We start from the raw sequence: 26,156 nt of genomic DNA, 5'->3' as shown, positions 1-26,156 counted from the left end.
AGGTATGAAATTTTATCATAAAATGTTTCTCTGTTAGTTAAAGTGAAATTAGGATATTTAAACTATTACTTATCTTTTTATTACAACCGATGTGAGATTCAACATGTGGTACATCCACAACTTCCTAGGTTTAGACCTAGTTTGGTACTGAGGTGATTCTAAAAAAAGCTGGTATAAAAAAAAGCTGGGAGCTGTTTTTGTGTTTGGTAAACATTCAGCTTCAGCTTTTTTTCACAGTTTTGGATGAAAAAAAGCCAAAAACAAGAAGCTGCAAAACCCAGCTTTAAAAAATCGGCTTTTTTTCCCATCTGTTTTACATAAAAGTTTACCAAACACTATAATACTGTTTTTTTTTTTTTTTTTCAAAAGCACTTTTACAAAAAAGTTTACCAAACACTATAATACTATTTTTTTTTTTCAAAAGCACTTTTACAAAAAAGTTTACCAAACACTCTGTTGCTTTATTTCACAGCCGATTATTCTCACAGCATAGCAGAATCAGTTTTTTTTCAAAGCACAGCAATACCAAACCAGCCCTTAGTGTTTGTGAGCATAAAATTTTCAGGTTGGTTGGATTTCGGTTGTCCGTCGCTAAAGAATTGTGTCATATTGCTGGTAAGTTTGTAATTAAAATTGTAGTGTATCAGCGATTGTAGTCTCAATTGAGTTCTGTATGAATATTGAGTTCAAACTTAATTATCGAGTCAAAACATAATACAATTCTCCACTAATTTTTCTTGTTAAAAACATTTGACACAATTTAGAAACTAAATTGGCTTTTAAATCACGCCAATAATATAATATCAACAAAAATAAATACGACGTCGTTTAAATTGAACACGTATCCGCTAGTGTTGGTCTTTCTCTGCCAATATCTTTTGAATCTTGTCAATGAAGCTCATCATCGTCTCTAAACCCTTTTCGTCAAGTCTCGGAACAGTGTGGCCTTTTGGATGATGAATCACCGAAGCATCTTCACAATGTTCCAACAGTTCAAGCCCGTACGGTTTCAAGAAGTCCATCTCTCCTGCAACACATACATAACACACTGGTAAATAATCAAGTCCAATGCATAACATGCCTAATTGGGATATGAATTTGAAGTCACTCCAACACCAACGATTCTGAACTGCTAACTGAAATGAGTCGTGAAATATGTAATCCACGAACGAACATCTCAAGGCCGTAGATGATTCTGGATATTAACAAGGTTTAACAATGCGGAACTCTCGAGTGGAAGGTAGACCATCAACACTAATAGATGATTTTGTATCGTTGATTTGAACAAGTCATTGTCCTCCTATGTAGAACCAATTAAGCAAAGATCTACTCCTTTTGCAGTTTGACTAAACAATGGAAACGGAAAATGCGACCAACCAAATACTTAAATCCATTTAATAACAATACAAATTTGACCAGGATTGCAAAAATATGGCCTAATTGTTAGGAAAGGAAATATGCGTCACACTAAGGGCTGGTTTGGTATTGCTGTGCTTTGAAAAAAAGCTGTTTCTGCTGTGCTGTGAGAATAAGCAGCTGTGAAATAAAGCAGCAGAGTGTTTGGTAAAGTTTTTTGTAAAAGTGCTTTTGAAAAAAAAAAAAAAGCAGTATTAGAGTGTTTGGTAAACTTTTATATAAAACAGATGTGAAAAAAAGCCGGTTTTTCAAAGCTGGGTTTTGCATCTTCTTGTTTTTGGCTTTTTTTCACCCAAAACTGTGAAAAAAAGCTGAAGCTGAGTGTTTACCAAACACAAAAACAACTCCCAGCTTTTTTTTATAGCAGCTTTTTTCAGAATCACCTCAGTACCAAACCAGGTCTAAGTCAACAACCGAACTCTAAATTATCAGAATTATGACATGTAAGAATTGACAATCACCCACACTTGAACGACTGTTAATCGTTAATTGAAATGAGTCCTATAACATATAAGAATTGACAAATGAATATAGTTCCAACTCCGAATCCACACACCTACCCGGTTCTATATGATTTAGAACTCAGTTGGTGACTTGGTGACGGAATCATAATAGAATGACTACATTGATGTTTAACGTTCAAAATCAGGGACCATATTTATTGATTTTCATTGTTAGGGACCAAAATAAGACGTTAGGTCAATTTCAAGAACCATTTTGACTAAAAAACCTATACTTAATGTCCTACAATATAAAACTCGTTGAACCAAAAGACTTGAACAACTTTGAATCGTCGATTGATTGTGCACCTAACAAAGTTATTTTGTGCATTTGGAAATTGACCAAAGAAAGGAAACGGAAAATACCTAAAAAGTGAAGGGAGGGGCACTGAATGGAAGAGGAATAAGCATCGTCAGCCACTGCCTGTGACTTGAATTTTGCTCCTCCAATTATTATCAAGAATTTAATTTTGGGAACTTTGGTCAATGCCGCACCCTGCAAGCAAACCGAAACGACCGCACTTCAATTCCATCGTCACCTTTCATTTCATTAAATTAAATTATACTAAACACTTGAAATATCTGCTCTTTTCTTTGTACCTTCGATTGCAGCCCCGGCAGCCCCGCCGATATTATTGCTCCCTGCATTCATCAAAACCATATTAAAGGATAAAAGAAATTATAATTGCTTATAGATCAGGTGGTTGAAAACATTCCGCAGTAAATTATTGTAAATTATAAGTGACTTATAACTCAAACAGCTAAAAACGTTTTGCTTTTGATTAAAACACGAAAAAATGTTATATTTACTCACAAAGAACGAGAATGCAGAACGTTAGTTATGTTACGTGTTACTAACACGTAAGGAACAAAAAGTAATGCAAACCTCCATTTCATGGGATCCGAAACGAAAATGACATCTCAGATTTCACTACAATAGTTACAAATTTTTGTGACCGTTTGGAGGATTAAAGTGGTAAGGTGAAATAAATACCTGGGAAAAACCAACAAGGCCATCGAACGGTCCCTGTTTAATCATGTAATCCTCTATGTATTCCAGACACTTATCAAAGTTTGTGTACTCTGTAAATTCCTGTGGAAAAAAAAATACAGTCCACAAAAAAGTAAAAAAAAAAAAAAAAAACCCAAAAAGCAAGAACAAGAATCTGGGATTTGGTTTTGTTTTTGTTTTTTTACCTTGTTGAATTGGAACCACTCGTAATAAGGAGGATCGAAAATGCCTTCAACTTCGGATTTACCTTGGGCCGGAAAGGGCGCATCGAGATAAACCATGTCGAAATTCTCCAGCACCGATTCCGGCCACTTTCCCACTTGTTTCCTCATGATTTCTCCGTTCGTTCGGAACCCATGGAGGCACAGAAACCTGGGTTTCCTCGAACACCCGCCGCCGCCTCCTTCGCTTCCTTGGCTTCCCATGTTCTCTTTTTCTCCTGTTTTTTGGAGATAATAAGGAGAATAAGAATATTCCGATCGGTCGACGAGGTTGTTCTTCTTCTTCTCGGGAGCTCCGGTAGTGTGGGAGGAGCGATGGAATGCGTGTGGAATTTGGTTGGATTTAACAGGTGCAGGTTTGAGGGCGAGTTTGGCCTTGACGACGTCGTGTGGGGCTCTCCCTCGTTCCATGTGAATAACGGTGTTTGAGGCGAGGGATGACGTCATCGTCAGGGAAATTTGAGAACGCAAGCTTTGACCCCGCGTGCGTTCTCTCCATGTGCGCGCCATTGAAAAAATGGATCGATTTAAATTATAAATTGGTCCTTAACATTTGGTTGGATTTCTATTAAAGTACCCATTTAATAAAATTTATTTTTACAATTTGACCCCTATAGTTGTCCAATGTTTGCAATCCCGTCTAATGATCGAACAACAAAGAAGAATGCTGCATGTGCTTATGAAAGATTGTGCTACTCTCTATATTGCCAATTAATTTTATAGAGGAACCTCAACTTTCTTCATGGTATCAAAGCAAGTTATCTCATGTGTGAAACTTAAGGATCACACATGATTCACGTCACCCAATTTATATTGTATACGTGAAAGGCTTGAAAATGAATCTCATATCTAGGAAAGAAAGGATCTTGCATGTGCTTATACGAGATTGACCACTTTTCATATAGTCAATTAATTTTATAGTGAAATCTCAACTTTCTTCAACGTTATATTTTTGGAACACCAAACAACCCTTAGGCAATGACAAAATATTAGAGCTGGTCTTCCAATTCGGAACACCAAACAACCCCTTGAGGTTAGGGTTGGGACTTGAAGTGTGCAAGTTTATAATGCATGACAGCCTGTGCCTGTATTAGTTTTTATTTATAAGGGTTGAAAGCTTTCTATATTCCACATAGAATAAAAAGAGTTCTTTCTTTTTTGACAAAAAAAAAAAAAAAGAGCACTTTCTGAATTTTTGGCTATTACATTCAGGTTATGTAAATAAATAAAAAGGTGAGCTTAGTGGGATTAATCCTTTTAAATTTGATAGAGTAAATGATTCCATGTGGTTTGAAGAACCCCAACATCCAAACGATCAAAGGGTTTCTGTCTAACGTTTTTTCCTAAGATATTCCCACAATATCCTCACAAGCGTTTTTTCCAAACTCCGGAAGGTCTTGAGACCACCCAAGTTCCTGTCTAGATCTGCTTACTTCTAAAAAGATGACTCTAAAAGAGATGTACCACAAGGATGGCTCCGAAAGAGACACCACAAAGATGCCATGTTTGTTTGCCTCCATAATCTGGACAAGAAAATGTACCGCGTTGGCTTCCACAAGTTGGACCAAAAAAGGTTCCAAGTTGGCTTCAAAATAGCCATCTAGCAAACCACGGTCGGTCAACAAGATCATCCAAGTCTCAGCCGTATTAGATCTGAACACAATTTGGAGCCGCCCAAACACTAGGTTTACAGCCACAACAATCGATATTGGGGAATTCACATGTTAAATCTTTACAAACCTTGTTCATGTCTTTGCCACGATATGTTGTGTATTTTAAGGTCCTTCTTTTAATCCATTATGGTCTATTTGTAGACTATTGTTTCAATTAAGGTTTTTCAGCCAAAATGATCAAATTGGCAATTTTTCATTTTGGTTCCTGAGTTTGAAATTGATAAGTGGTCTCTAAGTTTGTCCATCATCAACCATTCAAAATGATTTGACAAAAGTTTAACGTATTTTTTGTTATTTTATCCTTATTTAATGAAGATTTTCATGAAAGACCAAAATAATTGAAGTAAGACAAACTCAGAGATCATTCCTATTAATTTCAAATTTTAAGGACTAAAGTAAATAAGCGTGCCAATTTCATGAATTATTTTAACTTCAAAGCCACCAATTAATTATTTAAACCACATGTCATGTTGTGATTCGTAGACATGTGTAAGCAGCCAAACACTATTCTATTCGAAAAGATTTGGATCCTCTCTTGAGTAGGGGGTCCGAATCCTCTGATCAGATAACATGAATTGTTGGATTTTGATCCAACCGCTACAATTATTATAACTTTTAGAAGGATTTTTTATTTGTAACCATTGAATCAAAATCCAACCATCCTTGGTATCTGGTCAAGAGGATTCGGACCATTTACGCATGAGAGGATCCAAGTCCTATTCGAAATGCTATTACCAATAAAAAAAAAAAGAAAGGGAAATACCCGAATGGTTTCCAGACTCGTTCCTCGAAATAACAGCTTCTATACTTGGTCCGACGCGAGGTTGCCGATTTTTCCATTTCTCTGGCTCCTCCTTTTCTCTCCAACTTGTCCAGGAACCTCTTTGCTGTCATCATTCGCCGCCGGCGTGTCTAATCGCCGACGAAGGTACTGCCATTCCCCTCTTTTCCTTCGTTTCTTCTGTAAATTATGTCATTTTTCTTTCTCCGTCAGATTCCATTGCCAGTTTCCCAATTTGAATTTCATTTGTGATTAGTTACAAATTATGTTGCAATTTCGGTAGTAATTTTGGTTAGGAATTGTTGGTTGGGGGGGGGGGGGGAGAGGAGGGGAGATTTGATTGAAACAGAGCTCTAGATTTTTGGGGGTTTTGATCAGCCTTTGTTTGGGTAATAAGTCTGATTAGGGTTTCCGATGGGAGATTTGTTGTGGAGGTATTGGGTTCAGTCATCCAAATTGGGGGTTTTCTGGTTCAGTCAAATTATCATTATGTTATATAGGAAATTATGTGACTTACCTCTTAACCTAATGGTTTTGTTATTGGGTAATTTAAATTGGTACCCCTGTTTAGAGATTAATTCTAATGATGGAATTTTGGCGTATTATAAATCTCTTAAAGATGAAAGTAACATGTATTTTGAGGCAGTCCATCTTCCTAAAATTATGGTTTATAACAAAAATCCTTGTGTGTCAGATATTGAAGACTCAAAATCTAACAGTGGGCAATCATCAAGACAACATATTTACCCATTGAATTTGAAATAAAAGACGATTGCTTACGCAAGCTCACTAAACACAAACTCTAGGGTTTCTAATGGCAGGCTATGGAAATGCTGTCCCCTACAGATCAAGGTATTAATTTCACACAGGTTTTCTATTTTGTCTGAATTTGTTCAGTGTAAATGTATTAATGATGATTCTTCAGGGAGGGTCTTAACCCAAGACCAGCAGCTAACATGGACGAAATCCAATTGAGGATTGATCCAATGCATGCTGACTTGGATGAAGACATCAACGGCCTCCACAACCAAGTGAGAAGATTGAGAAATGTACGCACTCCAAATTTCTTTTTACTTTTGAGTATTTTGTTTGGGCATTTGAATTCATGTTGGCGCACCTTGGAAATGTTAATATATATTGGTTTGGTCCCGTCATTGTTATATATTGGCATTCCTGCTATGTGGAACAGATTCATGTATCTTTCTTAATGGTCTAGGACAGGTCTGAATTTAAATACTTGCACTTAACCTTTTACCACGGTTTGGCTCTTACTTTCAGTCTTTGTTGCTATTAGCTGAAGGATGTAATGTTGGGCCATATGTTTCTCATTTGGATTTTTAGTCGTAATTATTCACTTGCATTGCACCTGTTATCATGGTCATAAATTAATTGGTGCTTGCTGAATGATAGCTATGATATGGTTGATCCAATGACCTGGTTATTGATTTTTTTACTTATTTGGAATCAATGTTTTAAAAAACTAGCCTTGGGGCGTGCCTAGGGCGCCTTTGAGGCTGGGCGCTAAGGCTAACGCCTCTGTTTTACTGGAGTGGGCGAAAGGCTGCGCCGGAGACGCCGAGGCAGTGGAGGCACGCCTCAAGGCATCCCAGGCGCCTTGTCTGCCGTTTTTTTTTAAAAAAGAAAAAAAACCACCCCAATCCAAAATGACGCCGTTTGGGTAAGGGTTTTTAGTCTAGATTCCACTTTTAATCCACATTCCACCATACCTTCGATCCTTTGCCTTCTTCACCCACTTCTCCCGTGTGCCAGAACACACAGCCACTGTCACCCCAGTCGATCGTCCTTTCCCAGTCGCCACGCTGCCGTCATCACCCTGCCACCGTCAGCAAGCCTACAAATCCCCAATTTTAAAGGTTAAGGTTTCTGAAATTCTGAAAAAGTTAGGGATTTTATTTTTTGATTTTATTTTTTATTTTTAAACTGGTGTGAACTGTGGAGCATTCTGGGATAGGGCTGGGTGCGATATAAATCTGGAGCAGTGGACTAGGGAAGCTTTTCTGGAGTAGGAAATAAATCTGGGCGATAAACTTTTCTGGGGAAAGCAGAAAAACAGAGAGGAGGGAGGAGGCTAAAGGCTCAAGGGGATGGGAGAAGGATACCTATTTAATGTGGGTTTGATATTGGAATGTGGGACCCGAGTCGGGACTTGTTTGGAAAGTTGTCTAATGAGGGAGAGGAGATGAAACTGACAAATGAGGTTGCCTATTTAATGGAAAATGGGATATAGGTCTTTTCGTTTCAGATTTATAGTAAGGTTTCCAATTTTAAATTTGGATGATATTACCTTTGAATGATGAATTTAGATGATATTATCTTTTGAATGACTATGGATTTGAATGATAAAATTAGAATGGATGTTTATTTTACATAGTATTATTTTTTATACACTTATATGTATAATATATAAAACATATATATAATATATGTATAATATATAAAACATATATATAAAACATATATATATATATATGTATAATATATAAAACATATATATATAAAAAATTTAATCCTATAAGGCTTCACCTCACGCCTCACCCTCACGCCTAGGCCGGGCTTCGCCTCCGACGCCTCGTCCACGCCTCACGCTTTTAATACATTGCTTATTACATAATTCCTTTATTCTGAGGAGGGCTTCAGTGCAGTGCATTCCTTTTCTCAATCTGGAATCTGGTCTATGGTTTCAGCGACCGGTGTTAGATTTGTGACAGCCTTAAAATTATTATAGAAGTATTTATGGAACCTTGTTAAAGTATCTATTGTGTATAGTGTTGTGTCCTCTATTTTGATTTTTAGAGGATGGTTTTCATGCGGGGTGGGCTTGTAATCTACTTCTTTGCTTGGTTATAGATATCTAATTTAGTGGTTGAAGCCTGTTCAATATCGGCGTCTGATTAAACTAAATGAGTTTTGCATAAATTCGAATGCCTTCATGTTTGGCCTTTGTACATTTGTTTGTTTCATAATTCATCTTACAGCCTAATTGTGGTGCATCATGACTTGTAAAATTGATTTCAGCAGTTCGATTGCAATAGAAATCTACGTAGAATAAAGAAATGTTCTCTTATCTTGGCGCAGGTAGCTCAAGTTATAGGTACGGAAGCTAAATTCCAGAATGAATTTCTGGATCAGCTGGTATGCCATCATACTCTAGACATTGTTGCTTGCATATTTCACTTTATTTTGAATTGCAGGGGGATGATGGATAAGATGGATTACTACTACAATCTACACTGGTTATACATCATACACTGCTTAAAGTGCTACATGATTCTTCAAATTAAAAAAGATGGCCGAGGAAAATGCAAAGTCACACCAACTAAAAATTTAAAAGAGAAAAACCTTTTTTCCCCCCATACAAGACCCTATCCATACCTTTGAAAATCTATAGTTAGAGGATGGATAGAAAATTTCTGAATAATAACGAAATCTAATGGCAGTATGATGGGTGGTACGTGCACAGCTTTCTGAAACATATCTTTGTCTCTTTTGTTACAGCATATGACGTTGTTGAAAGGTCAAGCAGGGCTGAAGAACAATGTCAGGAGATTGAACAGAAGCATCGTCCGGAGTGGATCAAACCATGTTGTCCACGTAGTGGCTTTTGGACTACTTTGTTTCTTTGTGGTATACTTTTGGTCTAAACTGTTCAGATGAAGATCAGATACTTCGGATACTTCATGCCTTACAGACATCTGTGTTTTAAGGCTAAAAGAGGTTTCATCGACAACACAAATACTTGTTTCATTGTAAAGCTATCGTCGTGTTCATGTTCACTAAACAAGTTGAACATCTTAACAATCTTGGTTCGAGTTTCTCAAAGGATTGTGCTTAGAGCGTCATTGTGCAACAACCCCACTAATCATGTAAGCAGTATGTGGCTTTTTTTTTTATTTTTTATCTTGGTCTCTCTATACCATATTCAATTTTTGTGTGGAGAATGAAATGATGCGATTCTTCACGTCAAAAGTTTGTTACAGATTATATGGTTACAAAATATTGAAATCTTTCGGCTTGTTTATTGGTAAATATCTGATTCAGCCAGCTAGCATTGGCAAACATTTGAATTTCTCTGCAAACTCTCAATGTCTTGTTTTAGCTTGCTTGTTCGTACTTGTTCGAGGACACTTCTTGCCCAGTCTGCAAAGAAGGTTTCATTGTGACCGACTTTCCCATCTTTGTAAAACAGAAAGCATTCCAGTTCTTTTTTAGGGTCCGGGCATTCTTTTTCGGCATAGGGATCCCACCAAGCACCCCGGTACTTCATACCGGACAGGTCGGCCATCCAGTGATGAGCATACTGACCTACCCCTGCAAGCTCCAGCCATCCTTTGGGGAAGAACTCCATTACGCTACTGTTTCTATCCATGAAGAGCATGTTTGTTAGCTGCGCTCCATGTGGGGATGCAAGGATATCTGTGTTTGTCATCAGTCTAACCTGTTCAAGAACACCAAGTTTGGTACGTTAAGCCACAAAGTTTGACTAGGAAGTGCGTCGAATTGGATATGGGCGAATGTCGCTCTCTTAACATGTCATGCACTTATACACGACTGATTGACGCTAACACTCTTCTAATTTAAAATATAGAATTCTCACTTATAACAGTATATGTAATTACAACGCGTAATCTTAGTCAAACCTAATCTTGAAATAGCTGTCATCTATCCCATCTAAGTTCACCTAATTCTTGCCAACGCAACACGTTTAACCCTAGAACTGCGGCTCTTCAGAATAAAGAAAAGAAAAAAGGAAAAAATAAAAAAAGGAAGCAAACCTGATCACAGAAGTTTAGATCTTCAGACTGAACCACCTCTAATGTGCACCCATCCACCATTGCACACTCCCTTGAGAACACATTAATCACAGCCGTCGGATTCTTGAACGATCTTGATCCATTCCTCATTAGCAATGTCAACGTTATGCTTGGCTCCCCTCTCAGATTGACCTCTCTGCCTCTGCCATTAGGGTTAATGCCACAATACTGTCTTGCTTTACATCTCAACAAGTCAGACACTTGAAGCTTCTTCTGCTTCCCCATTTTCCCAACATTATGCCTCATCACAACCGCCTTCTCGAAGCAATAAGGCCCTTCTCCTTTCTCGAATTCTTCGACCGGAACTTGCCCGAAATTCGCTTGCATCACGTTCTGAATCCACAGCCCCATGTTCTCTCTAACTCTAAGCTCTCCCCAATGGAAAAGCACCAACCTTGCCGGCTTTGCGCATCCGTTTTTCATAGACCAACCGACAAAAGGCATCATGGCCGTTAACCCGTGCCACAAGTTTCCGTAGTCATAGAATGTGTCGGACACGAACGCGAGACCCTTCAAGAATGTGGTGGAGTTTGGTAGGCCTTCAGGATATGCCAAGGCATATGAGTTTCTGGTGCCGTCGCTTATGTCATTCCCTTTGATGCACAATAGCCTTCCGTTGGACGCCTCCGAAGGGAAATAAAGGTATTCGGATTCATTTTCTTCATATGTGTCGCTCAAGGACCTCATAAACCAAGTGTTTCCCTTCATTGCAGTGTTGGCAAACCTTGTGTCTTTGAGAGGAAGAAATGTAACCGAGTTTCGGAGTTTCAAGGCGGGAGAGAAGGAAGGAGAGGGTTGTGCAAGATATAGGATAAGAATCAGAAAGAGTGAAGAGATGCAAATGGCGATGAGAACGGTTGAGTGAGAAAAGCTCTTCTTTTTGTTTAATAGCTTGGCCTTGCTTTCCACTTCCATGGTTTCTTTTCTTGTGTTCAAAGCGAATGACCAGAAAGGGGCACATTTAGAGGAGTTAAATAACAATTGGATCTAGAGATTGAGATTTTGGTATTGATTTATATTTAAATAGAAAGACAAGCAACAAATGATTGCCATTATATTATTTGGGGCCAATGGTGGAGATGCATACAATCATGTGGTTGTACTTAATGGTTGAGTCAAAGAACTGCCCGAAACTTCTTGTGAGTTGATAAATCGTCTCAGGCTTAACATGGTCAACCACTAACATCAATTAGATCGTTGAAATTGTTCCAACTTATATTAGTTGGGTTTTTATCACAAAAGGTTTTGATGATGTTAGTGGTAGAATCGCCTATGTATTAATTATATATTTTGACATATGGCTGATGTGGGATCCTATTCTCCAACACGCTACTCATGAGTGACCTCACATAGGGTTATAAGGGAAACGGATTCCCACATAAGGAATTGGTCAAGTTATTATATCGAATCTAACACCAATCTTTTTGAGAGCTTAGTCTGTCAGTATTTTCAGTCACTAGAGCCAACGCTAATATTTTCGAAAGCCTCATTCAATACCTTAAGTTGGAGCTAGCACATCTTTATGAAAACCCAACTTAAGGAAGCATATTCAAGCTAAATAAGTCAAGCCAGAACATGTTGGGAGAATAACCTACTATAATATCATGATAAACTTTTTTAGGCCCATCATGGTCCATCACCAACATCACTGATATTCTCTTACTTGATTAACTATTACTAGGTGTTGGATTTTATCACCAAATGTCTTGGGGATATTAGGTGGAATCTCCCATATATTAACTGTATATTATTTTATCCTCCAATAATGAATCTATAAATGAAGATTTCAAAGCAATAGTTATGACCTATAAAATGCTTACCCACCTTGATGTTTCTAGTTTATTGACTGAAAAAAGCTCAGAGGCACCCATAAAAAGATCTCTCTCTCATTTCTTTATCCTAAAGCTCTATCTTAACAAAACCCTATCCGGCTACCTCCATCATCGTCGGCCTCTAGCTATGGCTGGTTGCCAATGGCAGCTTCTCCCTTTCTCCTCATAGCCCTTCCTCCCTTCCTCTTTTCCCTTCTTCCCTATCCCAACCTTTTTTTCTCTCGCCATACATGACCTCTTTCCCTCCTAACCTTACGCTGACCACTCATTCCTGGCTTTTACCTACCTTATCTCCCATTTCGTGCTTCTCTCCCACCATTTTGTGAGCAGCTTCCATGAGTTTATGCCTTATACCCTGATCCGGGCCATGCCTTTTCAATATTGTTTTGATTTGGAGCTCATTTATCTTGGTGTGGGGTTGGATTCATGCTGCAGATGGGTTGAATCCACCTTCGCCAACTCGTTCCCATGGTGGTGTCACCTTCCTCACCTGGTTCTTGTGGCTGCATTGACATATACATTGAGATCTGGCGGCTCGGTGCAGCTCGGCTTGATCTGGCGATTCGAATTATGCGTCTCGGACCTGGCGGCTTCGCTGCCTATTGTAGCTAGCTTTTATGGTGTTCAATGTGGATGCCAGTACCTCATTGTCCAGTGAACAATTAGGTGGCCTTGGCCTAAATGCCTCGTCCTCTACTATGAAGAGTTGACCAACGAATCCCTTATCGGAGTAGTGTAGTTATGTTTCACTAGCTTTACGTGCACCATGGTGGCACTGTTGTTTTAGCTAGATTGGTCTTCGCCTTTGTGCAATGCGTTATATAGTCTCATCTATCAACGATGACTTGATGTGGTCTTGTTCTATATGTGGCCTCACTATTCAGTGATGACCATTGTGGTTGCCCATATTTCTTTGTTGCATCTATTGTTTATTGTGACAAATCTATACTGGTGGCACTTGTGCGCTTGGCGATTATGTGTTTGTGCTTGTGGTAGTTTATTAGGGGTTTACTCTTATTTGTCTGTTTGTGCAAATTCACTCCAGATCAATTTATTGGTCACTAGAGCTATGTACCCAATGGCACTCTTGTAATTGTTTGTGTTGATTAATAAAATACCATGTTATCGCTTCTTGTTAAAAAAAAAAAGTTTATTGACTGATCGATGTTTTAACGACATTGGACAATATGGAGCGAAATTAGGGCTATCAATAACTCGCATGAAGAATAGTTTTTCATCTGAGCAATAGAATTTTATGTTTTTGCCAACATATTGAGGCTGGCCAAGAAGAACAGCCCCACTGTACATCAATTACTTAAATTGAAGTCACAATATAGATCGGATAATGGTGATTTTTTAATATGTTATAGAAGAGATGATAAGCAATACACTAAAATTTAGTTGTGATAAACAAATCATAATCTCAATAGACAACACCAACACATTCGAAGGGCTAACAGTTGCCAAATTATACCTCAATAAAGAAATGATCATATTTTACTACTACTAACTTAAGATACAACAGAAACATAAACCTAATACAAAACTAGCTATATTTTCAAATAACTGGACATCCTTTAACCACAATACCAGGTGCAGTAGGGCATGTTGCAAGAGGACAGTGGTCAAGTTCAGAGCCCCACCAGTTAATACTTTTGTGTCGATTCTCAAAGGCAAAGAAGATTAGGATACCCATGAAAGCTGTGCCAGCATCTAATGCTGCAGATAGAATATAATTGTACTTCTGCCACCAGCGTTTACGATATCTGAACACGAAATAATTGAAGATGGTTCCAGTGACAAGCCAACTTGCTATATTTGTAGGAGTAGCTGGCGGCATCCCAGCACAACCATAAGTAATGACCGGGATATTTATCAATGAAATCCACTTCTTTTCTGGGAATCTTTTGGTCAATATCCAAATGGGAACTGGCAAAATAGCTCCAACAAGAAATAACCATAACAAGTTTCTGTACAATCCTCCAGGTCCAAATAGTCGCCTTGGTCCAATAAGGCCCCATAGAATAGAAACACTAAAGGTGAATTTGTGTTTCGGGCAAGTCCATGGGCTGTTAGGATTAAGCCCTTCAATGTCGCATATGTTCTTGATACCTTCCATCATCCACCATGCAACTGCAAGGTTGACAGTACCAGCAACTAGAGTTCCCACTAGCTGGAGAATTCGCATGCATTAGTTTAGTTCTACTACACTGGAAAAAGACCTTGTTTAACATAATAGATAAAATGTGAACTAACTTGAGCTATGAACATGGAGCGAGGTGGAATCTTCATGTAGTGCCCAAGTTTAAGGTCAGCTAAGAAAGATAGAGCTTGGACAGTGGTGATTCGTCCATAGAATTTGAAAACTATGTTTGCAATGGGTTTTCCTGGTAGCATATACCCCATAATGAATTGAAATATGATGTCAAATCCAGGTTGCTGCACAAAAAAAAGCCTTAAGAATTTGAAATATGATGTAAAATTAATTTAGACATGAAAACGTCACAATGCATGATATTTTTTTGCAAATAAATTGTTGTGCACCCTCTCACAAGTACCAAATGGAGATGAAAGAACCATCGAGAAGATAGAAAACTACATACTTGGTTGGTGGTTGCTAGAATGACACCAATTGGGAGGGTGATAACGAAAGACAAGGCAAAGCCAAATAGCATCCCCCACCAAGGCAGCTGCACAACATCTTTCCATATAAAAGCCGTTAATAGGGACAATGCAACACTCACTATAAACAAAACGAGGAACCACCATTGAGGTACTTTTTTGTAACGTTTCATCAGTTTTTCATGGATATCCACTTTCACATTCTTCATCGCCGATCTGCTTCGTGCTAACACAGCACTAGGAAAAGAAAATCAATGGTCACTTTGTTAGCATGTAACTTCTCGTTTTCAATTTGTAGGTTCAAATTTTAAGTGTCATTGCTATGTAAAATTGAAAGTATGTACCCGCCATGAAATAGTGCCACATGACTAAGGGTTGCTGTGAATCTTGCAAATCCTATTCCGAGGGATAAAGCGAAAAGAGGGCTAAGATAGAGCTTGCCATAATTGTTGTAGGCATCAATGTTAAGATCGTACTGGGGTGTCAGTACCCGTTCAGTATCATATTTTTGCCCACTGGAGGTGAAGAGATCATTGGAAAATATGGGGAATTTTCTAGCATTGAATGTGTTAAACCTCCAATAACAAATAGGGACAATGACATAGATGAACAAGACAAATCCGATGCCAGTGTTGAGAATGGAAGACCAAGGTGCAATGAGGGGGCTGCCGTGATAAGCTGAAATCCCAGCCCAGTCAAAGGAGAAGGTGCCAAGTCCGAGTCCATGGTAACCTGAGCCGATCTGTTGAGCCGTGACATTGTGCGGCCAAGCCCAACACACCCAAGAGAAGAATGTCAATATCCGGAACAGATAACCAGGGAGTGCGTAATAGGTGAAGCTCGCTGCCAAGGCTATGAGGAAAAACTTCATCCGTGTAAGGCCTTTGGATCCGTGGTCCTTTTCATGCAGTGCTCTGGAACACCAACAACAAACAATTTTAGAAAATCATAAAATCCATAATTATAGTTAGCATATTATACGTTATGACGGAATTAATCACTCCATTTGGTTGGAAAATAAATGTACTTATTCGTAGAAGAACAAAAAAATTAGATAAACAAAGTATAGTAAGCAGTGAAATGTTATTTGTTGTCTTTTTGTTTGGAATTGTTTTGACTAGTTTTGTGAGTGTATTTTTTTAACCAAAAAATGTCAACGTATATATCATTTTTTTTTCAACGTCAACGTATATATCATAGAAAGTAAAATCAATTAAAATCTGAATTAAATGTAAAGATGCGTAATATGGGTTGGAATAAAATTTTCTATATATTACTTGTATGTGTTGTCAAGAATGTCAACATGGGAAACCTTAAACTGAACTAAAAGCAAAATACCTGAACAGAGAAACCTGAGCGAGGTTGGAAGGCCACCACATCTCCATAGGGTCAACCAGGTATTTCCTAAGTATTCCGGCCCACCCATATCCCAATATCTGCAATTAAAATCGAGAAAATCCAGAAATTAAGATAAATGAAAACCCTTGTAATATTTACGCACACACAAAAATACACACACAGAAGACAACCTTTATGGTTAATTCCATGAAGAGGGCGCAAAGAAAAGTCACGCTCTGCTTGTAATACAATTTCATAGCAGTAATGGCTCCGATAGGATAGGCGTCACCTCCACCGGGAGAAAACCCGCAGTTGGCGAAGATGGTGGCGATTACGTGCTCCTTCATGTTGAACGGCCCAGGATTCAGGGTGAACTTCCAATTCAGGAAGGGGAGGTTGTACTCCCGCGTCGGGAGAGTGGAAGCCATCAACTTTCCCAAGGGTAAAATGATGATTTGCATTAAGATGGGGGCGATGGTCAGCGGCTGCGTACGGAATGTGAAGAATGTGTTGAGAACGATCAATAGAGTGCATGTCGATATGCCGAGGAAAACCGCCCGGAATGTCATCACCGGTAGGGTTGGGTCGTCAGTTTCCGGCACCACCAACGCCACCTCTTCTATAGCGGTTGGGCAAACTTCTTCTTCTTGTTCCGACAAAGTCCCATGAGCAATTTTCTCGGGATCCATGACGACTAGGTTCTTCAAAAACAGACAGTGACAGAAGTGGTGGCGGCGGCCAGCTTTTAAACGCACAAAACTGTACAAATTTAGTGCGCGTGTGGCAATTACTGCCGTCGAGCGGCTCTGCGCACAAATGCGAGTGCCTTGATCGTGCTTATGGTCCCGACTGGCAAAATATGGACGACTAATTTCAGGGTGCATTGCCGAGTAGGATTAATGCCATGGCCACGTCAATAAATAATGTAATTTCACAGGGTCATTACACGTTCAAAGTCCATATATAGCAAGATTAAAGTGCGTGAGCTGCACGATTAACACGCTTATTGCACAATTAGCACTAATATTGTTTTATTTCTCAATGGCCACTACGCACCAGTAGTAACCTCTTTTAGGAAACTATTTACTGTAGTCTCATAGGAAATACGTATTTACTTTTGTTATTTATGGAATATACATATTTACTAAAACAATCTTTTTTTCCTTGTTTGGACTAGAGGTGCAATTTGAATTAGGTCAATCCGAATTTGTCTATTTCCAACTTGAATTTAAATTTTAACAAGCGGGTTTTTTTTTTATAGTTATAATGCGGTCAAACCCAACCCAACTTTAACTTGGTCATATATTGAATTGGGTTGGATTGATCTGTTGTCTGTCCATGCCCAACCTGATTTACCAACCCACTCTAACATGATCATAACCCAAATGAACTAATGCACATATTATACCCAGGTCATACAACCAACAACCTTTATAATATTTGGTACAATTTCATTTATATGTATAGTTGATACCCGTGTCGTAGTCAATTTTATAATAGGCCAATACCTCCGCCATAGTCTAAATTTTATAAATAGAACAATTCCCTAGCCATAATCTAAAACTTTATAAAAGGACGATCCACTTTGACTTACTCTTTAGACATCACAAAGAGGTGAACATGTACAAATACACAAACACAGTACTATATGGTGTGAATATCCTACGAAAACCCGAATACATTTAGCCGAAAACAAATCTCCCAAACCGGTTTGGGCAACCAAAATCTTACCCTTGATATTTCTTGGAGTCAAAAGATCCAGTTCCATCAGAACAAAAATCAAATTTTAACAAGTTATAGAAAGAGAAAAAAAAAATACAAAACAAAAATAAAATAAAATAAAGAAACAGAGCGAAGATTTACACATTGCTTAATCATCAATTACAAATAATAGATTACATAATATTACCAACAAAATATATGAAACTGCAAAACTATTATTCTTCGTTTCGAAATCCATTGTCTAACCAAAGAAATAAGTGATAGAACTCATACAGCCAACCTCACTTAGTACGATATGGCTTGGTCGTTGTTGTAAGCTCAATCAGTTTGATGAGGTTTTATGATAAAAACACAAGCCAAATTTCAAACTTTGATTAAGCTCATTAAACACAGGTCTTATTATAATCCACCAGTCCGAACCACCAAGTTACAATATACAAAATGAACATAAACTGAATCAAAGTTTTGACATCGTAAGAAAACCAAGTGATCAAAAAAATGTAAATAAAAAAAAAAACAATAGCGTTGCTCCTCTAGTCCGTACCTGGTAATAGAGAATAATCTGAAGGAAATGGTAGAAGAAAGAATGTGAGAGAAACCTTGAATGCTTGAGCTTCTTACTCCAATTATATATATATAGACACACACATGTGTGTGTGTGTGAATATATATCTTGTGTGAGAGTCCTTGTTTTTCCGAGCAAAAGCGAGGAATTAAAGTGTGATGTGAACGGAAAGCTAAGTGCTTTCCTGGGAAGAGAGACTTCAAGAGTATTTGTAGAAATTCTTGCAAAAAGATAAAAGCTACATTATTGGTCTGCTGAGCTGCAAAGCAGAGAGAGGAAAGAAAAAGCCAACGACTAGGACAAATCTTGTCCGTGTACATGTGATCCATTTATTATGAAAGCAACTATATCGAACGAGTTCATCATCACCGTTACAATGGCATTCAAAGAGTTCATTGTTATTGTCATTGCGGTGGTATACAATTCAAATAATAAACCAATAATATGTATGTCTTTTTACACATATGACACCTTATAATTAGATCAAAAATAGTAAATTCCTTGCGTATAAGCTGTTATCCAAACATCTTATTATTAGATCAAAAATAGTAAATTCGTTAGGCATGAGTTGTTATCCAAAACAAGAAACGCGTCTAACAGTAAACTAGTAAAAAACTAGGGGCTTCACTCTTGTGCAGGATAAGAGCAAGTCCAGCGTGCTCTTTAGCCCGATGGACCGGTGATTCCAATCACCCAATTGCTCCAACAATTGGCTCCAGCCCATATAGGCAATGGGGCTCGGGGGAGGCCCGGTGGATAGGCCAGGCTGGAATCCATCGCCTGAGAGCCTGAGGCCCAAGTGATGAATGGCTGACGACAATGTGATGTTAACCACAATATAAAATTAATAAAAATGTAAAATATTAATAAAAAAAATGTAAAAAATTAATAAAAAGGTAAAAAATTAATAAAAAAATCCTAAAAAAATTAAAAATTAAAAAAAGAAAGATTCAATTTTTCTATAAATATGTTATCATTATCTTCCAACTTACACCATAATTTTATATTTTCTCAAATACTTTGGATTGTAATTTCTTATATAATGACACATGGTATAACGATACCGATTAAAAATTATATCTAAAATTAAAAATAAAATTATTTTTTATTATTTTATAAAATAAAAAATACTAATATTTTATTGCTTATTGCCATGACTATTCAGTTTAGGGGTGGAGATGCAAAAAGCAGTTACTGTTCACTGGAGGCTATTCAATAGTGAGTTGCCCTAGGAGGACTTTGTAACGCTGAAGTTGCTCTAATGTCGCGTCAGTACTGCCCATGATAGCGATATCATTTTTATTTTTTTATACTTTTTAAAAAATAAATAAAAATCTGACACTGGTTTTTTATGTTGGCAATAATGTAAAATTTATTCGAGCTACAGAAAGGCCACACTCATTTTAAATAGAGAAGATTTAATGTAATTAATTTGTCTCTAAAACTGTCATTTAGTTTTATTTTAGGGAACTATTATTAGCATATCAAAAATCTTATTCTACACTCCTCACAAGTGTATTGTTCTTTCTAATTATAAAAATTTGGAGTGGAGAGCGAGATTTTTGGAGTGCCAGTAACAATTCCCTTATTTTATCCTATAAAATTGATTTTGTCCCGCTTTGCCCTATGAAACTGTTGTATCTGTCATATTTGGTCTTAGTTCACTTAACTCTCATCCATTTCATCGAATGAATAAACGTCAAGTTAAAATGTAGTATCACACAACTCTTTGCTTTCAAATTTTATGTTAAAACAATCCCAATTCTATTTTCGATAACTAATTCAAACTCGTTTGGCTCTATTGTGGAGGAGTGTGCAGCTAGAGTTGTAGCCATTTGCAAAAGAAAATAATGGTTTGTGTTTCAAAATCTAATTCAACACACTCATTGATCCAACGACTGCAAGTACAGCGACGCATCAATCCGCAAGTGACACAGATAGAGGTTTGGGTTATCAAAAATGGAATTGAGATTGTTTTAGCAGGTAAGTTGGAGACAAAAAATTGTGTCAAAATAAAATGTGGTGAATTGAGACTACATGAGACGAAAATGACAATTTTATTGTACAAAGTGAGACAACCATTTTAGATATAAGTGAGATTTTTTTTTTTTTTTTTAATCAGATGTATAAGTGAGATTAAATGACACTTCTAGGGCAAATCAATTAGCCATAGTGTAAATTATTCGTTTACAATGAGAGAGATTCGAATCCTCTGCATGTTTTTTACGTACAAGACTATACACGCGTTGTCATATCGTTTAAAATAATCCAAAGGTTATAAATGTGCCACGTATTTAGTGTTTCAGTTTTATAACTTTTTTTCTCAGCTTTAATGATAGAGTAATTAGGAAGACCAAATTTTTTAAACTAAATTGCAAACAAAATGATGTGTTACTAATAAGAAACGACCACGTTAATCGACATTTAATTAATAATCCAATCATCTCCAACCACATCATTCAGTTTGCAAATTTGGTTTAAAAAATTTGGACTCTCTAACATTACTCTTAATGATAACCTTTCCCAGCCCAAGCCCCTTGGCTTCTCTGAGGTGCGACAAGATCGCGTATGGTTGTCGCCGCCTCCACCGACCACTTCTTCCCTCCTCCGTCGTCAATCATCACTCACACCACCATTCCTGTTGCTCCTCATCCTTCAAACCCACGTGATTGACCCAGCTTGGTAACAAATTAACAATACTGTGAACTTTCCGTCATGGTTGTGCGATTGATTTATCCATGGATGACTCATAAATTTCTTCAATAACTATACATGAAGTAGGGATGGAGGAAAGATGAGGAAGGAGGGGTGGGAATCAAAATTGGAATATTAAATACGTTGCACATTGATAACCTTTCGATTCTTTTGGACAGTGTGGATTATAAGTCACTAGCCTTTAAGCACGCGCTCAAGAGCGTGCATAAGACATTTTTTGAATCACGGTATGCTATGCATGACTTACACGTTTTAAATATATTTCTATGCGTAAAATTGACAAAAGAAAAGTCAAATATTTGAAGTAAATGAATAATCTTAGATTATTCTAGAAGAAACCCCTCATAAACCAATCAAAGTAGCTGAATTCATATAATAAAATCGGTCTCTATTGAATTTACATGAAAAATAGAGAAAATAATATTTAATAAACAACTGATTGAATCACATTATTGTTAGCCCATTGTAAGGCTAAGCCTACCCCTCTAGTGTAGATAATATCGTTTGTTAAAAATAATAAAAAAAATCATTTGACAACTAATTTAATCATATTATTATGTGCATGCGAAAGACCTTTTTTATAACCGGCATTACACGCCTCTTAAGATGTTTTGAACATGTTCAAAAATAGAGAAATTAATATTTAATGAACAACTGATTGAATTACATTGCTGCTAGTTTATTGTGAAGTACTAATTATAATAAAAAATAAAATAATAAAAAAGTTGTACAAAAAAATTAATTATTAAAAAAACACTATTAAAACAACGAAAATACCATTGCCACATTTGATGCATTATTTTGGGCTGCTTTTGAAGTTTTTTGTTTGAGGGGCATTTATGTCCACTTATTTTTTGGTGAAGCTTGTGACCCCAAAAGGGGTTGTGTGGCTTTATATGGAAATATGTATAGTCTTCTAGGTAAAACATGCAGAGGGATCCAAATTCATTAAGTCAACTCATATATGTTGGGGACGAATTTCAAGTCCGTATTTCAAGCAACACGTCCTAGTTCAATTTCTGACTTTGGTGAATCACACGATGATGCCTAGAGGAGGTTGAAATGCCTTTGTAAATTTTTCAGCTCTCAAAATAGTAGACTGTCACAATAAAGTCACCAATAGATTTTAAAAAAAAATGTATGTTGAATATTGTAGTGTTTGCTTTGGTCCATTATAAAATCTTATTTATTTCTGTCAGTGGACAAAAATTCTCGCACAATGATCAAAATGATGTAGGCCTAATTTATTGAATCATATAAAGGACAAAGAGAAACCGAGGGTGCGGCAATAGTAGAGAGAAAGAGAGAGATGTGTAATTGTGAGGTGTGTGTTATCTCACCTCATTGTGCCTTTATTTATAGTAGTATGGAAGGTTAATTCCTTACCCTAATAGGATTACAACTTTAATGGGATAATATCTAACCCTAGAGAATATTCCAAGATATCCTTGATACACTAGGATTTACACAATCACATTCCTAATCTAATAGGATTGCAACAATCCCCCTTGAGTGTGTAAATACTCAAACAAATGGCGCATCAGGTCTTCAGCGATGAAGTAAGTACAGTTGATGAAGTCGTCGACACAATGAGCGAATGTGAGTCTCAAAACAACGGAAATAATGCATAAAAGGTAAAACTTATAAAACCTCGTTATGGTAAAACACAAGGTGGGAGAAAAACACATAGGCTAAGGAGAAAAGTGAGAAGTTGCATTAAGTCAAAACTATACATCTTCTGGATGCAAGTAGAAGAGCTTACAAGGGTATGATTAGCCCAAGATGGGTGCCTCGTCAAAACCTAGTTAGGTAGCAGAAACCCAGTGGGAAAAATGCTCCTAATCGTAGGGAAAAAGAGTACATTAAGATCAAGTAAGTACACTTCTGGATACTCCCCCTGAGTTTGACAGAACTTCCAAATGAGAACTACAAGCATTGTATATGAATAGTTAGGCATAACAATTCCTCGAACAAGCTTCTGGAAGGTTGACTTCGGCAGTGACGTCGTGTAAAGATCGGCAAGGTTGTCTGGGATCGACTTGCATGACTTTAATCTCTTGATGCTTTGCTAATGTAGATGTTGACACAATATGTCTTGGTGTTGACTTCGTTGATGTATCATGTCTTGGTCAAGTTGATACATGCGGCATAGTCTTCATGGATCGTCATCAGAACTTAACGATGGATGAAAACACAGCAAGTACTTCGAATATACTCAACAAGAACTCCTAACCATGTCTCATGTGTGGCGTAGTGAAGTGAGGTGAGTCTTGGAATGATTCAAAGATTTCGCAACTAAGGTCATATTGTGGACCTCCAAGATATTGCGATATCCCTAATGGTAAAGACATAACCATTCGGGGATTTTGCCTTGTGCGGGTTTGATAAGTAACCAGTGTCAGCATAACAATAAATTAAGCATCACTTCGAGGATCATAAGGGTCGGATCAGCTCGAGATGTGTTAGGATTAGCCTAAATTCGTAGTACCTTCAGGAAACGTCTTTAATACCAATGCAGTGGTTGCATGTAGGAGCAGTGCTGCATCTTTACCAATAGATCAATAGCGAATGAGGTGTCCTGTCTAATACAAAGAGCTAAATACAACGAAGCGCGCAAAGTTGAACTCAGACAACGGCGGGAAGACTGTCTCATTGAAGTGACAACCTGCAAATAAGCAATAAAGAGATCACATACAAGGGCTCTAAGAGAACTAGTGTGAAGGAGAATCGTAATCGACAAAGATTCACATCCTTCTTTGAGAACCCATATTGGTACATTGCGGTGGTGTAACTTGGCACATGGAATCCACACCCAAATGCGTAAATACGAAGCATCAGGTTCATCCCCAGTAACCAACTGTAATGTTGAATAGGTTGGGTGGCAATAGGCCTCAAGGCAGACCAACTAACTACGTACAAGATTGCATAGCCCTAGGCAGAAATTGAAAACTTGGTACGTTCACCAAGGTCCTGGTGATCATTTAAATTTCGCTTTATGATCACTATGTGAGGCTTGGGGTGAACATGGGAATTCGATGTTCCATTATAACCCACAAGACATACAATACTTTATTGAAAATCATTGATATAAACTCTCCGACATTATCCAGTCTTCCAGACTTTAAGGGATAAGTAGGGTGGTGAACCCTTAAAATCGGCCAGGAGGTTTAGCACCATTGTGTGTGGACAAACATGTGACTAGTTTGTCGATTCATTAACCAAAACCATAAGTATTTATATAGTCCGCATTTTGGTTGGATTAGTTCATATATATTCCCTTGAATCCATTGTGAAAAAGGGTGATTTTGTATCTTTGTGAGGGATGATTTAGAAAATCAATTTCCCCAATGAGCAGGCTTGGCAAAGTGTGCTTGTATGCACTAAATCCTTACTTCGGGTAAGGAGATGCGTCGTTGCGTCATAGCCTCATTGTTCGACCTAAGTGTCTTAAATGGTCATGCCAAGGCAAGTAAACTACTCAATCTTTGACATGGTAATTTAGTACCATTCATACAACGAGGAGCGTGCCAATGCTCTTAATCAAGTTGGATAGATCTGAAGTCGTTGCTAGAGATGTGATTTAGGTGTAAAGTTAGTGTGCATTGTATCGCATTCATCCATACAACTAACCTTCCTACATTCCTACCTAATCACGTCTTTAATTGAATTCGGTCACATGTATACAAGAAACATGATTCAATTAACTCATATTCAAGGACAATATCACTAAGATTATCCATAACAAAAAACAAACACCAAACTTGAATCCTAGAACATGGAAAAATGTTCACAAAGTAAATGGTTTACTAAGGGGATTCGGCCAACAAGTCTATCCATGTCAAAATTCTACTCTTCTAATGATGTTTGGTGGAGCAAAATTAGTTTCACATATTGACTACTAAAATGGTATTCATCAACAACAATGGTAGGGGAACGAACAGGTGCATAACCAATGATCTATTCCATCGAAACGGAAGTAGGTTTTGTAAGGTAAAGGTTCGGGAACATTATCCCTTATTCTTGAAGTTTTAGGTCTTAGATGCCAAGGATCATGTGTTGGGCATGATGCCTTACCTTGGCAGGCCCTGATTCTACCATATGTTGTAAAAATAAACTCGAAATTGGATTATGAGAGACAAACCCAAAATTGGATTCAGTAGGCTCTAACCTAATGAGGGGTTTATTTGCTAGGCTTTTGCCGAAGCAGAGCAATACCATTCGATGCATCCCTGCCAAAGCAGGGCACCACCATTCGATAGGCTTTGACCGAATTAGGTTAATCCATTCGATAAACTCCAGCTGAACTAGATATATACCGTTCGATAGACTCCAGCCGAACTTGGGTCTATACCTTTTTCTCATGTTTGTGGTATTAATCAGAATCCAGAATTTGGTAAACTTCCGTTTTCCACACTGCTGCTTCAAAAGCGAGTTAAAAACATGGAAAGACGAGAAAAGTATTCTCCTGTCAAAATTCGATAGGATTTATAAACTTCAGAATCGTACTTATTCATGGACGTAATCATGGTGTGCTTTAGGCAATGCCTTTCATGAATAGATAGTTCGTAGGAGCGAGCCAAAGAGCCATGAAATCCTTGTTCAGGAGCTACTTCTGTTTGTAATGCTTCGGGTATAAGTCTTCAAATGAAGAACATAGTGAGGGGTTATTCAGCTCTTTCATGCCATTGTTGGCTTCAATGGTTTCTCAGCTTCTTGATAGTCAATTGGAGATTCACATCTTGTACCCACATAAAGTGATTTCTTTTAGAAACAACCAAATCAGTGAGATTAAACTTGTGATGGTTCGACAATCCACTGAATTGGAGGGAACAAGATTGTGATTGGTGTTATAAGAATGAATGATCCATAAGCATCAAAGTTAGAACTTTCGAGTTCTAAGCCATGGTTTTCATGAAAAACGTCGGGT

General features: G+C 37.6%; 4 protein-coding genes across 6 annotated transcripts; 1 reads left to right on the top strand and 3 right to left on the bottom strand.

Annotated features, from left to right (window-relative positions):
• Positions 1–653: 653 nt before the first annotated feature.
• On the bottom strand, positions 654–3,614 carry LOC137718298 (uncharacterized). Its single transcript, XM_068457816.1, has 5 exons — positions 3,114–3,614; positions 2,911–3,009; positions 2,517–2,558; positions 2,283–2,412; positions 654–1,027 (listed from the first exon to the last, which is right to left on the bottom strand). The coding sequence occupies exons 1-5, from the start codon at positions 3,594–3,596 to the stop codon at positions 849–851; spliced, it is 933 nt and encodes a 310-aa protein (XP_068313917.1). The 5' UTR covers positions 3,597–3,614; the 3' UTR covers positions 654–848.
• A 1,975-nt stretch (positions 3,615–5,589) lies between these two features.
• LOC137716740 (bet1-like protein At4g14600) lies at positions 5,590–9,650 on the top strand. The gene is made up of 5 exons (XM_068456118.1): positions 5,590–5,750; positions 6,298–6,455; positions 6,529–6,652; positions 8,700–8,756; positions 9,120–9,650. The coding sequence occupies exons 2-5, from the start codon at positions 6,418–6,420 to the stop codon at positions 9,276–9,278; spliced, it is 378 nt and encodes a 125-aa protein (XP_068312219.1). The 5' UTR covers positions 5,590–5,750; positions 6,298–6,417; the 3' UTR covers positions 9,279–9,650.
• A 16-nt stretch (positions 9,651–9,666) lies between these two features.
• LOC137716739 (uncharacterized) lies at positions 9,667–11,509 on the bottom strand. Its single transcript, XM_068456117.1, has 2 exons — positions 10,397–11,509; positions 9,667–10,059 (listed from the first exon to the last, which is right to left on the bottom strand). The coding sequence occupies exons 1-2, from the start codon at positions 11,348–11,350 to the stop codon at positions 9,667–9,669; spliced, it is 1,347 nt and encodes a 448-aa protein (XP_068312218.1). The 5' UTR covers positions 11,351–11,509.
• Positions 11,510–13,603: 2,094 nt separating this feature from the next.
• LOC137717781 (oligopeptide transporter 3-like) lies at positions 13,604–18,698 on the bottom strand. 3 transcript variants are annotated; one of them, XM_068457268.1, is made up of 7 exons: positions 18,494–18,698; positions 16,419–17,076; positions 16,228–16,325; positions 15,234–15,803; positions 14,871–15,126; positions 14,524–14,706; positions 13,604–14,440 (listed from the first exon to the last, which is right to left on the bottom strand). In XM_068457268.1, the coding sequence occupies exons 2-7, from the start codon at positions 16,914–16,916 to the stop codon at positions 13,826–13,828; spliced, it is 2,220 nt and encodes a 739-aa protein (XP_068313369.1). In that variant the 5' UTR covers positions 16,917–17,076; positions 18,494–18,698; the 3' UTR covers positions 13,604–13,825. The 3 variants fall into 3 exon arrangements, with proteins under 3 accessions (XP_068313369.1, XP_068313370.1, XP_068313368.1); XM_068457269.1 differs by having other exon boundaries at positions 16,419–16,969; XM_068457267.1 differs by having other exon boundaries at positions 16,419–18,698.
• Between the last annotated feature and the right edge of the window lie 7,458 nt (positions 18,699–26,156).

Source organism: Pyrus communis, chromosome 15, assembly GCF_963583255.1.
Source record: "Pyrus communis chromosome 15, drPyrComm1.1, whole genome shotgun sequence".
Lineage (NCBI taxonomy): Eukaryota > Viridiplantae > Streptophyta > Magnoliopsida > Rosales > Rosaceae > Pyrus > Pyrus communis.
The sequence above is the reverse complement of the archived record's forward strand: the minus strand, read 5'-3'. Positions and strand labels throughout refer to the sequence as shown.